The 18303-nt window shown below is 42.4% G+C and overlaps 2 protein-coding genes across 4 annotated transcripts in view; one reads left to right on the top strand and one right to left on the bottom strand.

Moving 5' to 3' along the window:
* Positions 1–11554, bottom strand: part of RABGAP1 (RAB GTPase activating protein 1) — a 75248-nt gene extending 63694 nt beyond the window's left edge. The window contains exons 1-2 of one of the 2 annotated variants that reach the window (XM_076355757.1): positions 11494–11554; positions 4345–4546 (exon numbers count right to left, since the gene is read on the bottom strand). In XM_076355757.1, the coding sequence (XP_076211872.1) occupies positions 4345–4494 (150 nt within the window). In that variant the 5' untranslated portion in view covers positions 4495–4546; positions 11494–11554. The remainder of the gene's footprint in view (positions 1–4344; positions 4547–11493) is intronic. The other variant, XM_076355758.1, reaches the window with a different exon arrangement.
* Positions 11555–11636: 82 nt separating this feature from the next.
* On the top strand, positions 11637–16698 carry ZBTB26 (zinc finger and BTB domain containing 26). Of its 2 annotated transcripts, XM_076355811.1 has the most exons (3): positions 11648–11676; positions 11930–12010; positions 14401–16698. In XM_076355811.1, exon 3 carries the CDS (start codon positions 14411–14413, stop codon positions 15725–15727), a length of 1317 nt encoding a protein of 438 aa, XP_076211926.1. In that variant the 5' UTR covers positions 11648–11676; positions 11930–12010; positions 14401–14410; the 3' UTR covers positions 15728–16698. The 2 variants fall into 2 exon arrangements, with proteins under 2 accessions (XP_076211925.1, XP_076211926.1); XM_076355810.1 differs by having other exon boundaries at positions 11637–12010.
* Positions 16699–18303: the final 1605 nt, after the last annotated feature.

Below are 18303 nucleotides of genomic sequence, written 5' to 3'. Positions count from 1 at the left end.
CATGGAAGCAATGAAAAATCTTGCAAAAGCATGTGGTCATCGAAGGCATAATCCTTTTAAGTATCAAGTTTACTACTCAGGTCTTTGCAGGCATTCGTCAGAAAGATGATGATGATGGAAGATGCACCATGTTACTTCACACAGTTTATATGTTTTGCAACAAAATATAATGAATCAACTATAATGTCCTGCCCACCCTGTTAAAGCCTACATATTAAAAAACCTAAAGTAACTTCTAGTTTACAGGACCTGTTTTCTATGAAACTTGAAGTTAAAATTCATTCTGGCAAAAACCTGCATCTCATATGCTTTTGCTCACAGTGATTAAACAGACTTCAGTTTGGGTTTGGGAAAGGAAGGTGAGGAATTTATATCCAGTGAGAATTAAACGTTGTAATGGTATTAACATAAAAAGCACATGAAAAGTGTTCTATTCCATCAAGATTACAAGCCAAAAAAGTCTGAACGGTGATCTACTGTATTTGGTAAAATAATCAGTATCAATAACTTATATCTAGATACTGCCCTATAAAACATGATCTTGAAAATAAAAGTTCCTAAAAATAGTAGTGACAGGTAAAACAGGAGTCCAAGTTGTTTACAGTGTGACAGGAAATAAGCACATAAAAAGAGAAAAAAAAATCTGTCTCCTAAATACTCTAAAACCTCATCATCAAAATCTTCATTTAAAAAGTAATTTAAAAGAATCCCTCCAAGAAAGCCTTCCTTCTCAGCCCAGACTACCCTCAAAAAAGAATTCTAAAAGACACAGTAAATATAGTTTTGAACTGGAGGAGCTCTGCTGTTCTCATAGCCCAGTACAACAGTCAAGTGCAACAAGCCAGCTGCCCGAGAAACGAGGCCTAAAATACAAATTAAAGCTAACTTCATGTCAACCAAAGTCTCTTATGCAACCGTATAAATTCACCACATCATGGGAACAGTGCACATTAAGATGTAAACATGCTTGAAACTTTGCTGCAACCCAGAAAACCAGTAAGAGGCAGCACGACAGAGTGCAGCTGAACTAAGGGCAGAAGGGAAGGATAAACAAGGTGTACCTCATAAATGCTTCATGTAGGTTTGCTTGAGATAGAGGAAAGGAACCATTCACCCTAATCATTGTTTTCTCCATTTCTCACAAAACTGAAAACTAATTTTACTTAACCTTTAAATAGGATGTAGCGAACTTCCTTTACAGCAACACAGATTTATTAGAACTGTAGTTTATTCCTTTCTCCCGATGCATGTGCTGCTGGCCTCTGCTGTGAGAGGTCTCGTTGTACCGTGTAGTTCAAGAACTCCTCCTGTTCTACAGCGTGCTCCAGAAACAAGGCTTTCATAAATCCAGTTCACTCCACTGGCAGTGGGCAAAAGCAGACACAGAAACAACACCGGAAAGCAGAGACAGCTAGCAAATTATATTTCTGGAAAACAATCACTGACAACCCCTTTTTAAATTGAACCAAGTATTTCAGCATAGACAAAAAGCAAAAAAACATTTATGAATTATGACCGACTGAAGAAAAATATGGTCTCTGATTGTATTCAGAAGAAATATTTCTCTGTCTGGACTTGAGAAAGAACAAAAATAAAAATGTGCATTAATTCAGTCCACAGCACTATTACTTAAAACTACAACATATCAACAAATTTGAAATGAGTGCCTTAGGTTTGATGTACAAATTTCACAGCCTATCACATTCAGCAAACACAAGCCTAAACTTCTAGCACCATCCTCAGACTGCGCTTAGCAAATGAAAGATCCTCAAACTGTTTTCTAACGAAACAGAACACCAGAAAATGACACCTGCTCAAATACGAACCTGAACTTATTTTCTGCTTTTCTTAGTGGGCACATCAAAGCAAATGGGTTTTGACATATACAAACAAATTAACTTAGTTCTAAGTACCAAAGCAATTGCTTCTCCGTGAAAAAACTCGTTTGTTCATATGAAATACAAAACCTCAGTTCACATGTACTGTTAATATTAATTTTCCATATACTACTAAAACACTTTTAGATAGCACAGTGACAGTACTTTTAACATACCTCTGACAACCTTGACAACTCCACTTATCCATGCACACAATAAAAACTTTAATAATACAGTAAAACTGGCTACTGAATGACTATTTGCAAGCTGAAAAAAAAAGATACCAAGAACAAAGCCATATTTCTAGGGTAGTATGTCTCTTTTCTTGTAGAGCAATACCAAAAGACAATTTCTGTCCCTAAGAACAGCTAAAAAGTCTTCCCACTTCCTCTGTTAAAAATTTTCACCTCCTTAAGCAGAAGGAAGGAGGGTAACAGGAAGATCCCTGTATGGGAGAATTTAGACTGCGCACTGACTGCTTATCTAAGGTACAACATTTCCATTAATCACCCAGATTGCAGCCAATAACCAAATAGCACATACTCTCAAACGCCGGAATACTGAAAGGCTCAAGGTGAATCACTTTGTTCAAGGATTGTGCTCAGTCTTGGCACCAAATTCATAAAGAAGCTTATCTTTAAGACCTGCAAAGCTCTGTGACATTCAGTGCCAAATCAGGGAGCAGCATAACTTTATTTTACAATTGTTGATGATCAGGAGGCAGCAGTGCTAATGTTCTTCTTTCCTCATCAAGAGAAACAGCATACCCGTAGCCAGCATTTTATAAACCACTTCGGAAGTAAACACATGAGGAAAATTTAAGTACATTTCAGGAGTTGGTTTGAAAGTCATTAAGCATATTCTTCTCTGAAATATTTGCAAGCTTTATGAAGATGACTTCATATACAAGTCTCTTCAATTTCTTTGATTGTACTAAACAAGATATAGCGTGTCATACAAACACTGCAAGACAGCAGTGGTACAATCAGTAGACCAGCAATACAAATAGCTCCCACGTGGAGCAAGAAGTGTTGCAGACTACGGCATTTCATGTTTCCAAACTTTCTTTGGGAATAACAGGATGGAATGGAAAATCTGGTTGACCATGTCTGTCTCCTGGTGTCTCAAATGATGCATCACAACTTTGGGAGCTAATCACATACGCTACCACATAAGCATTCTCAAGGTAAGCACCACTATGGAGACTATTCTGAATTCTTAAGTATTTATAGCTGCTGGTATTTGCAGCATCTAGAAAGACAAGCATGAGGTTACAGTCTTTCAGTGGGTTTTATAGAACACCAGGCTGATTGTTCAAGAAAAATTCCAATTTTTTTAGACTATCCTATGATGTGAAGTGGCAGTCTTCTGCAATAGCAATAAAATATAAGTGACCATTTTTGCCAGATTAAGCAAAAGTAAGATCTTGAGACTCTTAACTAACAGAATCAGCTTGAAGTCCTACGTAAAAGAAAATAGCTGCTATAATGGCATGTCTTGTCCAGGACTCAAAGCAATGCAAGAAAAACAAAGCAAGCAGTTGGGAGGTAAAAGCAAGATGAGCAAAAGCATCAAGAAATGTTCAATAAAGTCTCTGTAACAACGGCTGCTAAGGAAGAGAGGAACACCCAGTCCAACAGGCAGAACGTGTGATTTCTTATCATCTTTAAAGACATTATTTTGAAGACACAGATGTGACTGTCGACTTTAGTCTCTTGCGATGGTGGAATCTCTCTTTCCATCTCCCACAAAGAACACACTAACTTGACTTACTCTAGGAAAGATCCAGTTCTCAACACATTAAAATGACAGAATTTGGAGTGACCACCTTGCTTGTGTCACTTTGCTTAAAGACTGCTGAAATACAAATTGGGATGAAAGATTTTCTTTAAGTAGCAAAAAAAAAAAAGAAAAAAAAGAAAAAAGAGTGACAAGGGTCTCTTTTCAGAACAGTACTTTTAAAAGTGAGAAGATGTCAATGCCCTTCCAATTCACACAAGCCTACCACATAGGCTTATATTCTCAGATTCATGCCAAGTTGTTAGTTATAACTACACTTCTACATTTCTTAAAGAGAACATTTCACATTGGGGAAAACTTTAATATATGTTTGAATTAACAGATATGGTCAAATCAAGTGTATGTTAATATTGCTTTCTATCTGAAAGCTGTGATAAAATCACAGTTCCAAGTTCTTGACAGTCAGTCTGTTTCATCCTAATCACTTCATGAAAGATTCTGCAAAGTGGGAAAAAAACCCACAGGTAGTGATGGAGAGCTCTTACTCAAAACCTAATTATCACCTCTGACATCAGCAAAAGTAATGCAGAAATTACTGGCAAAATCAATTCTTGAATAAGTTCTCCCTTCTGTCAAGTTTTCCACAATAAAGAAGTCCCTCTTTAAGCTCTCTATGGTTAGTTTGATTTAGAAGAATAGGGAACAAACTCAGGTTATTGATTCTTACCTTCAGTCCTGTTTTTTCATCATCACTACCATTATTTGTAGATGGTGTTTCATCCCCTTGCCTGGAAACCAAGACAAAATCTTCACTGTTAAGAGTGGATACCGAGTCTGAAGAGACACTGATTTTTCCAACAGAAGCCTTGTCATCCATGACTTAAAAAGGAAGTTCGATTCATGAATGAGATTAAATATGTTATAAACTCCTGAAAAACAAAAATCATAAAAATACTTATATAAAACTTCATGCTAAAATGCTCAAATGTTTCTTTTCAGAAACCTGCTGACTAGTTACAAAAAGTAACACATCTGACAGCATAACCAATTTACAACTCTTCTGTCAGCGTACACTCATGGTCCTGCTTTGATTTTGCTAAGAAGCACGCTACTATTAGAGCACTGGTTTCCATAGCTCACAAAAGGGAAGTTAATAAATCTTTTTGCAGTAGTTCATGATTATGTCAGGCACCATTTTCCACAGGTAGCACAAAACAGGCCCTTGGAACATACACCATGCCTGCTGACAAAGGACTCACATGAAGGCCAGAACTATAAAATCCATTTACTTTCTTCAGGTAATCTGTCTGCCTTCATCTATGTTCATGCAAAAATTGCTTTTGTAGCTATGAGAGCTCACTGTATGCTGCAGTCACATTCTTTTCCCCCAAAACAAGAGTTAGATCTAACTCTTGATATTTTGTGGTAAGGATGCTCTAAAACCTTGGGACATAAAGCATTTTATGAATCTATGCTGAATCTTCTGTACTGTAAGGAACAATAAAAGAAAAGACTTCCCAGAAGCAGGAAGAACAGCGTAGGCTGGATCAGTACTGAGAATCAGAGCCAAGAGAGGATTTTAAAAAGCTGGAACTGGCACTGAGCGGCATTTGAAGAAAGGAACAAAAGGTGAAGTTCAGCTGCACACCTTGAACTCTACAGCACAGATTCTCAGAATCCGTGGCTCAAAACAGACTGCTGTGATAAAAACGCGTGATTAAGTTTCCCAGAAACCCAAATATACCCTTATCACAACGGCTCGGGTCTTTACATACTCCCAAGCATGACCAAACCCAAGTGCTTTTTCAGCCTCAAGTTCTGCCTTCCATTCGGTGGAGCGCTGTCCCAACCTGGCTTCCAACAGAACAGCCAAACAACGGAGAAACCTGGCATATCCACAAGCACGGCTCATCGCATTCCTCGCTTAACCAAGAACAATGCACCAAAAATAGCAAAGCCTGCTTTTATTTCTATCAATACCCTTCTCTCCACAGCCACCAATATGACTTGAAAATCTGCCAGGAGGACAACATTTTTTTTTTTTTTCCTCTGGGTTATTTTTAACCTGATTACTTTCCCCACCGAGTCGCTTCATGGTCCTGAAACATGTTTCACTGGACAACTGAAGCAGCGCGCAAGAGGAAGAACGGATGTGGGTTGTTCATGAATAACAATATACCTATGATTATTGGGTTTCATTTTCAAAAGCATGTAAATATTTAGATATCCTTTTCAAAAAACATTTTAAGGGCCACTGACTTTCAATGAGAATTACTGGCTGAGAAATTTAGATACTTTGAAGAGTTTTACCCATTGTATGTGTCTATCTGGTATTACTCACAGGTACCTTAAAGGTAGGGCAGAGTTCTCATTTTTAAAGATGTTTTTGTTTACAGAATTCATACTAAAACATTTCTATAGAAGTTCCTTATTGCACCATCTACATAATACACAGATCATCTGAAAATAACTAAATCAAGTATATTGAAACACAGAATAAAAATAAGCTTTGAACACTTAATATCCCTTTGGCTTTACTGTTTTAATTCAAACAGTGCAAACTCATCTGCCACGCTAAGACAGTATGAGTAGAAGAGCAGACTTTGATCACAAGCAGCTGTAAAGATCATCTAGGCAAGGATCAATTTAGCAATTTATTTTGGTATAGTGCGTCTGTCTTGAAGTGTTAATTTCACATACTTCCAAAGTCTTTCAATCTGACACCTTTCACCAACATTAACTTCAACTAAAGAAAAAGTATGCTGTGCTTTTGTATACTCCTTTTTTTAGTAGCACGGTGTAAACAGACAGCACACTTGAGCCTGGAGCACAGCTGGCTTAGCCGAACCCCTACAGTAGTTTCACAATACAGAATTGCAACAGCAGAAGGTCCTGATTAGTCCAACTTTGCCAACCTTACATTGAGCAAAAGTCTTACTGAAATTACACAAGATGAGAGAGCACAGGAAAGGGGACAATGTCATAGAATACTGTAAGAAGCTTTTGTTTATTAGTGATGTATCAGCAAGCAAGGCTCAATTACCCAACCACGCTGGAGTCAGCCACAGAGGTTCATTGGATTGATGCTCAAATAGTCGAGGCACAAAAGCACAGTCTTAAAATACTAAAAATGCTAAAATACTGCCTGAAGTTAACAAAAATTTCCATATTCCCATGCTTTGCTTTGCATGCATTTTATTTCCTCTGTTCCTTGCTATCACTTTGTTCCATGCAGATTACTGTATGGATCATTTTACCTGAATCAGAAAACTCACAACGGCAGAATCAACAACAGAAAGCCTACGAGCTCATTAAAATATGGGCCAGCCTAGAAGGGCACACATCAAAGACCAGCAGAGCAATTAAGTGTGCCAGGCTTCTGACTCCTCTGGAATCAAAAAGCAAGAACAAACAACAGTGGTGACAGTGCTCTTTAGTAATACCTGCAACTTGTCTAAGAACTGAAGCTTTCTGTTCTCACAGTGTAGGGAGGTAGGAGAAAAGAGCCCAGCCAAGTGCAGATCTCAAGTTTTAATGTTTCTCAGAAGAAACCAATGTCTCATCCCTTACAAGGAAAGACTTTGGTTTTTTTCAACATGAATAAAATATGAGCTTTTGAATTCAGCGTAGTTTAGTTCCTGACACAAAACTACACCACAATCATGTAGTATTTGCCTGAAGGTGTCACCTCTACAGGAGACAGAGTGTCTAGGTAAAACGCATACTAAGAGGCAAATTTTTAACAACTTATTTCTTTGCTCACCTGTGTAATTAAATTATTATCCTGGCCTCTCCTCACACAAAAGATCATTGGAAAAAGCTGCAAAATGAGAAAGGCAACATGGCTGGCTCTTGGGTCACTGCTTTCAATTCACCTTCGCTCTACGCTTGCTGTTGTTATACAATGCTACAATGAGAGTCCAAGACTCAAGCTATCTTTTTAAAAATGTTCTTGTTTATCTTTAAAGCAACCAAACGACAGTAGCAACCTACCTTACTCTCTCTATTCAAGGTAACATGCAAAGGTACAGCAAAGACACCGTTCACCATGCTAAAATCTCAAACAACTGGAAAACAAACCTATCAAAGTCCAAGATTAGTTACATAGATTTATAAAATATTTATCCTTTACTTTCCTATCCTCTCCCAAGTATTTGGCACCTGACCTGCAACTTGTGATCAAAATTTTCCTTCTAAGTACTGCCAGAATTAATTTAAAAGAGCTTAAAGCAAACAGTATATAAAAAAAGAAAACCAGAAACCCTTCCATTTTACATTACTGTAAGAGACTGAGGCTTGAAGCCACCTTGAGACACACGCAACAAGTGAAGCAAGGCACTTGTAACTATGGCTGGTCTCACTCCATTTCAAAGGGGTGCCCATTTTCCAGTGTTTATAGCAGCCACAGCCACACAAAAAGCCAGAGGCTGAGCAGAAAAATCAACATTTCAGCTGTGAACTTCTTAGACTGTTTAAAACAGTAGTCACCTTTAAGTCAACAGCAGATGTAGCACCCTTTAACTGAATTTAGAGGGGAATACAATACAAAATATACTTAAGTTCTGGGTTTTTAGGGCAGAAAAGAGAATAAGCATGAGAACAGGTATGCAAACTAGAGAGGAAAAGAGATTTTTTTCCCCATTCATATCTTTCTCAGCTTTTGTACTTCAGCTGCAGTTCCTATAGCAATTCCACAAAGTTACAGTATATCCGATGAAGAATGCACCAGATATAGAACAATACAGCAATATTAACTAAATTACTGAAGAATATTGTAATTCAAGAAGCTACCTTGAACAGCAAAGTCAGAAAGCTTGGCATGCAAAATAAACCTATATCCTCTATCCCCTAAAATATAAAAACACTAAGTATAATGGTAAAAAACATGGAAAACAAGGAGGTAGCACGCAGCCAAGACGCTGATGTGACTGATTCAATGCAAACTGATTCACTGAAAAGAACATATTTTCTGTTTCTGTTCCTCTGGCTTTATGCACAACTCAACAATAATATCCAGTACGGTTCAATTTAAACATACAAAGTTCTACTTTCCTAGTTTTCAACATTAGCATCTTAGTGTGGGTGAAAAGTGGAATTTGTAGCAGAGTTCAGCAGCTTTACAATGCACTTTGCAAAGCTGTTTTATGACAAATAAGCCAGCATTCTTTAGGATTCTTAGCTCTTTACAGTCTTTGACACCTGTGATTTTTTTTTAACCTTCACATTTCACATAGTGTACACTTACTGTTTTACAAATACACAGTGAGTCCTGAAAAAAGCCTGGAAAATGCTACAGCACAATACCGTCATTACAGGTGGTCGTGCCAGGTGTTTCAGTCTGAGCAGCATAAGAAATGTAAGAGCAAAAGTGATGTCATGCTGACAGACACGTGGGGAAGGAGCTGTGGACTGACTCTTTCTGAGCACATACAACACCGCCTGTATTTTATTGAAGCTTTGAGGAAAAAAAAACATACGAGAAAGATCAAGCACTAGCAACCTTTTTCTTCTCACATACCACATGATTAGTCTGCACAATCATATGTTTGATCTTTACCCACCTCCCCTGTGCAAAACACATTCTCAAAAGCAACGAGAAGTATTCTGCGCTCAAAATGAAGCAAGAAAGCCGGTGGAATACTGCATGTGAAAATAAAGATTTGGGATGACTAAAGAGAGTAATTGATAAAAAATAGCAACTACAGTGCTAACTTTTCTGTTCATTTTAAAACACATCAACAGCCACAGATGTTCCCACTAACCTCGAGAGCCAGAAAAAATTGTATTTATTTGGAGATAATGCTGCCTCAAATTTCACCCCCCCCTCCTCTTTCTCAAGAGTGGAGAAGCGCAGATCTCGGGAAGCTGAGTGAATCATTGGCCGTTGTATGCAAAACCAGGAATGAGACAAAACACAAGTTTTTAGCTAATGCAATCTTTGTCAACAATCCTTAACAGATTCATAGTTAATGCCAACATAATTTTGCTTTTAATCTTAATTTGAACTATCTGCTCAGAGGACAAAACTCTACTTTTAGGCTCTTGTAATAAGCAAATTCTCCAGCCCCAGAAACATGCGGCAGGTCCTGGGAAACCATGGTTTATAAAAGAAATGCTGACACTGCCTTAGCTAGCCCATCACAAGAATGTCGCTGGAATGAATTAACGATGAACGGCTGGTTCATCCACGCTCCGCGGCTGACACTCCATCAGCATCAGGCACATCCATGCACTGTCTGCACGGGGGAGCCAGGACATGCAGGACACAACACAGGCTGGAGGCTGGGATAAAGGCAGTGCAGCCAGAGGCTAAACAAACTCTGAAGAGGATGCTCTGTATACTTCTGCAGTTCCTCTCTCATTAGGATTCAGACGGAACCAGAGAGTTATGCTTACCAGACAAACACAGCACTTTAATAAAAATACGCTGTGAAAGAACTGAAAAAAAGGAGAGTTGCATTCGGTCCATGCTACTAAAAGCTGTCTGCACTTGGATTTGGAAAATGAAAGGAAACCCCTCTGCCAAGCTCCATTTGTTAATTTGCTTACTGTGTACACAAAACTAAGTTTGCTCAGGTCCTTGACCTTTTAATGTTAAGTAGAGGCCTTTAAAAAGAATACACTGTTTCTGTAATTTAATCAGCAATGGGGAAGTCCATGCAGTTACGCATTTTCTAATAAAGTAGCCAAAAATCTCAGAAATCCCATCAAGTTGTGCTTTAACAAAACCTGTAAGTAGAATAAAATTGGGAATACACATCAAGCTATACTGTATAACAATACAGGTAAGCAGTACTCGATTTCCAACTTGTATTTAAAAAATAAACATGACCTTTTCCCTCTCCCCAAACCTCTCGAGTATTTTTTTCTCCTTCTCCTCCTCTCCCCTGAAATGCCTTGAACAGGCAAAACTACACAGACAAAAACCACAAAGTCTACTTCTACCGGTTCGGTTTTCACTTAATTTTTGCTGATGCATGTTTTTAACCCAACTTAGCACAGTCTCTTTGTTCAGACTTAATTCTCACCCCTAACTGACACAATCAGCCCTTAAAAATTATCTTCTGGGGACGTTTTAAGTGAGACAAACGTGTCCTTGCCAACAGGATGGGAAAAAAACCGAGAGAAACACCGAGGTTACGGTACCTAAACCAAATAAAGATGTCTGGACGCGATGAAGCGCCACATTTTAAGATCCATCTGGAGGCCACAGGCGACAACCGACACAGCCAGGCCACGGAGAGGGGAAAGCGGCCGCCCGGCCGGTAAAGCAGCGTCAGTCCCAAAGGAGCCCAGCGCGGCCCGGGACGGGACGGCCCCGCCGCGGAAGCGAAACCCGGCGCCTCCGGTACGCGCTCAGGCGGGTGCCGGGAACGTTTGCGGGTTTCGAGGCTGGAAGGGCTTGAGGAGCGAGGCGGGTCCCCCCCGGAGCCGGGGGGGCTCGCGAGGACGGGCCTAGCCCGGCGCCCCCCGCCTGCCCCGGGACTCGGCCCGGGGACGAGACAGCGCCCGGCCCTGTGCGAGCCGGGGCGGCCTCTCGGCCCCGCTCCCGCCGCCACCCGCGCCTGCTGCCGGGCGGCTACGCGCCGAGGCCGCGGCCCCCGCTGGGCGAAGGGGACAGGGGGCGGGAGGGCACCGCACCGGGAGACGCGGCCCGGGGGGCAGGGGAGGGACACGCCGGTAACGGGGCGCAGGAGGGCCCCCGGCTCCCGCACGCCTCTCGCCGGTTAGGGGCGGGGAGCGGCGGCGGGGCAGCGCCCGCACGCACCTGGCAGGCGCCCCGGGAGCGGGCCCGGGCCACCAGCGGGACAGGGGCAGCCCGAGGGCGGAGGGACGGGGCGGACGAGACCCCGCCGGCAGCGCGAGCCCCACCTACCCCGGCCGCCGCCGCCTCCCGGTGCCGGGCCTGGGCCGCCGCCGCTGCCGCCCACCACGTGACCGGGCGGAGGGGGCGGGCGCCCCGCCAGGCGCTTCCGGGTGCGGGGCGGAGGGCGGGCGAGCGCTTCCGGCGGCCGAACAATGCGGTTCCGAGTCGCCGTCCTGGGCTGCGGCGGCGGCTGTAGGTCCCGGTGGGCTGGCGGGGCGCGGGCGGCGGCCCCGGAGCGGGGTCCGGAGCGAGCCGCGGCTCCCGCTCCCCCCGCCGCCGCCTCCGCCGCGGGCCGGGTCCGGCGGGCGGCCCGGCCCGGCCGAGGGCGCGGCGGGTCGCGGGGCCGCCCGGGGGGCGCGGCTGGCGGCCGGGCCCGGCCCGGCGCTGGGACGGCCCGGCCCCAGGCCCGGGCGGCGGCTCACGGCGGCTCTCCTCCCCTCTCTAGGTCCGTAGCCGGAGGCCGCGGCGTGCGCTGCGGTAGGAGCGGCCGCGGGTGCCAGCGGGGGGACGCGGCCCGGCGCTACAGGTACCTGCCCCTTGCCTGCCTTCCGCGGGGCCGGGGAGCGGGGCGGCGGGGCCGGGGCGGGCGCAGACGGCGGTGTCCTCTGCTTTTGAAGAGGACTCCGCGTTTGGGCACTGTTTTGAAGAGCTGCGCAGGCTCTCGGCTGAGCCGTCCTGGAACCTCATTCTCCCGGTTGTCGGGAAGAACGTGTCCAGGAGCTGGTGGCCGTCTGCGGTCGGTGAAAGCCGAGGAAGCACCTGCTTCCAGCGGGGAGGCGCTTTGCGGAGAGCCCTGCCCTCCCCGCTCGCTCTGGAGGGTAGCGGCTAACCAGAAGTTAGGCTTGGTCTGCCACCCTCCCGAGAAAGAGGGTTGGGGGTTCATCGGGTGGCTTTTTTCCCTCGGAGATCAGTAGTAGCGGAAACTGAACGGGTGTCGAGGCAAGTCACTTCTGTTTTCAGTTTCTCGTGATGTGACTCTTGTAATCTGCCCGAGGAACGCTGAGTGGCTGGAATAGTTGTGTCTGGTTAGTTAGTTAGTGTTACCTTGGCGTGGGCGCTTTAACTGCATTCATATTGTAGTATCCCAAGGTGGAAAAAAATAGGCTCACAAGTAGACTTCCTTCATCACTTCCAACAGAAACACAAAAATAAATGGTTCAATGATACTTGAAATTCACTGAAGATACTTCATGATGATCTGCTGCTACCGTTTATATTTGTCAAAGGCTACTGCCGCATAAAATCAAACCTTTTGCCCTAGAAATTGGAATGAGTCAGGCAGCGCTGAAGACAGGATGACTAAGAGGCTGTGGCGGCTCTACAAAATCTACAAAAAGTAGATTCAGCAGAACTGGTTGTACTGCAGAATGATGCTACCCCTGCTTCCGAACTTTCCATGGCCCCTCGTTTCTGAAGGCTTGTGAAATCCTTTTCTAATTTTCGCATGCCTTACACTGGAATATATATTTGATGGGCTCGAGTAGTGAGGAGGTCACGTCTCCGGATGCTGTCTGATCAGCAAATTGAAACAACCCTGATAATCAACAGATACTTCTAAAAATGTTCTTCTCTGAACCCTTGTCTTGTGTATTCACTCATTTACACTAGGCATGACTCCATTCCTGTTGTGTACACTGAGCTGATGCTTCATGCCCCAGGAGAGCAGTATCTGCTTTTATCTAGAAACTTCAAAGCTTCCTTTCAAGCTTTATGTGGTGTTTGTAAGAGTTGTGAGGTGTAAGTTTTGCTTTGTTTTGTTATTTTGTCTCACCAAATCTTGCATCATGTAGTCTCCTGTGATTTCTTCACTTCCTGCAATCCCAGTTCTCTGGCAGGATTGCGTGAACAGTGTTTCATTGAGAATCAGTGTAGTCTTATAAATTCTTAAAAGAACTGTTGAAAGACAAAAGATTGACGCTTGTTTTATGGAAGATCCATTGTTCTTCATTCCAAATACTAACAAACAAGAACAAACTTCCTAGAGGAGTGATCTTCCAAAGACGACAAGAAAAAAGACTTCCTACATTCCCCAGGTATTCAAAACAGGGAGCTTAGAAGGCATGACTTACATAACGAGGGGCCATACGGAAGCTTTTTTCCTGTCTCTGCTTTTTTTTAATCTCTGGATTAAAAAAAAAAGACAGCAAACCAACCCCTGCAAAAAAACTTAAAAGACAATCTAAAACGATGCGTTAAACCCGGTGCTGCAGATGTCGCAAAACTTGCCTAGTCCTTCCTGCTAGAAGACTGGCTTGTCAAAATTACAGTTACTTCCAATGAGACGTGTCCTATGTCAATATTCCTGCAAATTGTGGGGTGTCCTAGAGGAACTGTAGCCGTTGTTCTTGGACTGTAACTCTTATGAGCAGTACGTGATAGATGCAGAAGGTTAAGAGGGATGTTTGTATGTCTGGCAGGTGCCAGGTTCTGTCTCGCCTTGAATTAATTTGTTATGAAAGCTATTTAGGCATTAAAGGAAACCAAGAACCAAAAGCTTAAAGGAACATCATTATTTGGTAAAGACAAAATCTCTGAGGAGTTTTAATGTGGAAGCAAAGCTTAACAAGAGCTAAGGCTGCTAAAAATACTTCCATGGTTTCCGTTTAAGTTCCAGACGAGTAGTGTGGAAAACATCTTAACTCTTTAGGATACTGCTTCAGGAGAATTTCTGTCATATCATCTCTACTTTATATTCAAGCTGCATTAAATAAAAAAAAGGTAAAGATAATGCAAGGCGAGGTATAAACTTGATTTTTTTGACTTTCAACTTGTAATGGACTTGAGTATTTATCTAGCATAAAACGTAACGTCAGCTTAAACACACACTTTATATTATTACTTTAGACCCTTCTAACTTGCATTCTGGAAAACAAAAAAGTTCTCACTTGTTTTTTTTTTCTTGCTGCTTTTCCTTAGGTGTGCCAAAATGTCAGAAAGGTCAGATATTCTTCACTTCAAGTTTGACAATTATGGGGATTCGATGTTACAGAAAATGAACAAACTGAGGGAAGAAAACAAATTTTGTGATGTCGTGGTCCATATAGATGACGTTGAAGTTCATGGACATAAAATTGTATTTGCTGCTGGCTCTCCCTTTTTAAGAGATCAGTTCTTACTAAATGACTCCAGAGATGTAAAAATCTCTATACTGCAGAGTTCGGAAGTGGGGAGGCAGCTGCTTCTATCCTGTTACAGTGGCATTCTGGAGTTTCCTGAAATGGAACTGGTAAACTACTTGACGGCCGCGAGCTTTCTGCAGATGAGCCACATTGTTGAACGATGTACGCAGGCCCTCTGGAAGTTTATAAAACCGAAGCAGCCGTTGGAGAGCAAGGAGTGTGAACAGCAAAGTGACTCCTCTGAGCTGAAGGACCATCAAGGAGATGATGACTCTCTGCAGCAAGATTCGCCTTGTATTCAACCTTCAGAAGACAGTATGGACATGGAGGATAGTGATATTCAGATCATCAAGGTGGAGTCCATTGGGGAGGTAACAGAAGTTAGGAATAAGAAGGATCAGAACCAGTTTATTTCTTCTGAACAAACTGCACTGCATTCCTCAGAGCCTCAACACTTTCTTATCAACTCCACTGTTGAAAACAGAGCAAGTGAAATGGAGCAAAACCACCTCCACAACTATGCCCTTTCATATGCTGGCAGCGATAACATCATTCTGGCCTCTAAAGATATGTTTGGGCCTAACAACCGAGGTATAGACAAAGGCCTCCAGTGGCACCATCAGTGTCCAAAGTGCACAAGAGTATTTCGGCATCTGGAAAACTATGCTAATCACTTAAAGATGCATAAACTATTTATGTGTCTGCTCTGTGGCAAGACATTCACTCAGAAAGGCAATCTCCACCGGCACATGAGAGTGCACGCAGGCATCAAACCGTTCCAATGTAAGATCTGTGGGAAAACGTTCTCTCAGAAATGTTCCTTACAGGACCATCTCAACCTGCACAGTGGGGACAAGCCCCATAAGTGTAACTACTGTGACATGGTTTTTGCGCATAAACCCGTTCTGAGGAAACATCTTAAACAGCTACACGGTAAAAATAGCTTTGACAATGCCAATGAAAGAAACGTTCAAGACATAACAGTGGACTTCGATTCATTCACATGTAGCGCTGCTACAGACAGTAAGGTCTGTCAGCAAGCTGATGCAAGCCAGGTACTGGATGCAGGGAAGCTGCCTCAGGCTGTGCTCAGTTTAAGAAATGATAGTACCTGTGTCAATTAAGCAATTAAAAACAGCCGTTTGTAGGGATCGTGACTGAGAGGAGCAAAGAGCTGGTTTGGGCTTTTACCTAAACTGGTGGTATGCCCTGAAAGGCGATGGATAGATGGATGGATGGCGGGTTGGATTGCAAAACCTGGCAGGTCTTCAGCCATCGTTCTTAGTCTTACTTGATATTTTCTGTGAATAGCAATCTTCCTTCAGGTTTCTGTCTGTGTCTCTACTGTGGATTATGGGGTTAATTGTTTAATTTCTCTCTGATTAGGAGACTCAAGACTAACACCTTTTGAAAGACTGTTGCTGTGGGCTGCAAGTAAACCATCTGCTGTACAGTTAGAGGCCTCTCTGTGTCTGGGCAGATGGAGGAAAGAGCAAAGAGGACAAGTCTGTGAGATAACCCGATTGTTTTTTTTTTTTTAAAGCACTGGATAACTGAAAGCACTCCATATAGTTAAATTTAAACTTACCTCTTAAAATTATCTTTCTCTGATCTTACCCCTAGACCCCTACAGTTGAAATGAAGTATTTTTGTGTCACTTTTTTTGCCCTGTCTAAACTATTTCAAGAAACTTCTGCTGCCAATCAACGCTATCTTAAAAGCTCTCAGGGTTTTTAACCTCGACATGCATTATGAAAAGATAAAACCCTAAATGATTTGGCAGGGTTAGCTGATCGTTGCATAGAACTGTTCAAAATGAGAATAAATTGCAGCTCTGGAATGTGAGAGGCCGGTGCCTGGAGTGCAAGTATGACCTATTTCTTATGCTGTCATACCTAGGATTTTTAAAGGGCACTTACCAGTGTATGTACTGAGACAAGCTAAACACTTCAAAACTAAAAATTATCATCCATCTTCCATAAATTTTGCATCACATAAGCCACAACAGTTGTTAGTTTTAGAGCAAAGCTGGAGTGGAGAAATACTGCTTTTTGACACTGTGAAAAGAATCTGTTTTAAAAGCTGCAACGTGTAACAACTCCATGCTTTTCCTCCCCACCCCCCCACCCCCACCCCCCCCCCCGTTAGTTCTTGTATATCTCTCCTTGGTATCTAATAAGGGCCACATGTCAGTTCACTTGAAAAAAGAAACAAAAATACCTGCCATAAGAACATTAACGACATAAAGTTTTTTTCATTTCTTGGACACTCGAAGAATACTTTTTTTTAAGTGATCTGAATAGTTCATGACCATTAGTGTTTTACAGAGCCTAGGATGAGGTATAGGTAGCACAATTTCTGTAGGTTAATATATCAGCTATTGACTGTACTCAGCAATACCTCTTGTATACCGCCTTAAACATCAAATGTAGTGGGAATGGCATGTTAATTGGGATTCTGGGATTATGCCGTATTGCTTCTCAAAAGTGCCGTGGAATTATCCGCATCCCAATCAGGCTGAAAGAAGCTAATTTATCTGAGGAACACCATTACCGGTAGAACAGCACTCTTATTACATTGAAGTGTAGCATAGACTAATAATCACATGGCTGATCCTCGGTAGAGAACTGCTGTTTGTGTTTGGAATAAGTATTTCTTCCATTGCAGCTCTTTTCCACAAGGTTTGCCATGAGGCTGAGATGATGCTTCCTACCTAAAGTAGTACTGTTTGTGTGTTTGAATGAGGGGGTGGGGGTGAAAGGCTGCTATTGTGTGGTTAAAAATGCTAAACAGGTATGACCAAAGGTGTGTTAGAGCAAAAAATGTTTTGTATGTAATTATCAAAAGTTGGTCTTGATCTTCAGATATGTGTGTGTAGAAGCCAGGATTTCCTTATGCAGACGTTACACTGATGGACGATAAAAAGCGTTAATCTTGCAGAACGTTTTCAGAAATCCACATACTTTCAAGTAGAAAAGCAAGGTGATTCTGTGAATCAGTTTTTGCAATTGAGTTTTTAAACTACTGTACTTGACTGTTTCATGAACAATTACATGGACAGCTATGAAGTAAGCAATGGAAATGGAGTCAGGGCATTACATCTTTCAAGTTGTAGCAAATATATTTAGGCCTAAAATCTAACTACTTGGAACTTTTTAAAATTACTGTTCAGGTTCCTGGGGCAGAAAATAGGTTTGCATGGGAAGAAAAACTGGTTTTCCTCTTAAAGCAACCTGCTTTCAGAATCGTTTTGAGCTAAAACTGACCGTGACAGTTGCATCTGACACTTGCATCCTGTCTTCAGGCAGAATCTTCTGTATTGTTCAAACATTTTGATAATATATTCACTATATGGAAATAAGTTATAGCGCTAACATAAAAACGAAGACAGACATGGAGAATAAGAGCTTGCAGAGCCAGGTCAACATGCTGTAAGGGACCAGTGAACAATCTAACCAGATATGAATATGGACACGATAAAGAAAATGGTCTTCTGCCAGAGAAAGGAATAAAACTGTACAAATGCTAGAAAAAGTGGCAGCAAAATGGACAGTATTGAAAGCTTTGTCTGTCTGGGAAGTTTTTTTTCGTGGAATCATGAAGCTGTAATGTTACTGCAAGGAGAATACAGCTGCTTGAAGTAGCTGTGGGTGACCTGAAGCCGATAAGAAGAGACAAGGGGTTTCCTAAGAAACAAAAA

This window comes from Aptenodytes patagonicus, chromosome 18 (assembly GCF_965638725.1).
Source record: "Aptenodytes patagonicus chromosome 18, bAptPat1.pri.cur, whole genome shotgun sequence".
Classification (NCBI taxonomy): Eukaryota; Metazoa; Chordata; class Aves; order Sphenisciformes; family Spheniscidae; genus Aptenodytes; species Aptenodytes patagonicus.
The sequence above is the reverse complement of the archived record's forward strand: the minus strand, read 5'-3'. Positions and strand labels throughout refer to the sequence as shown.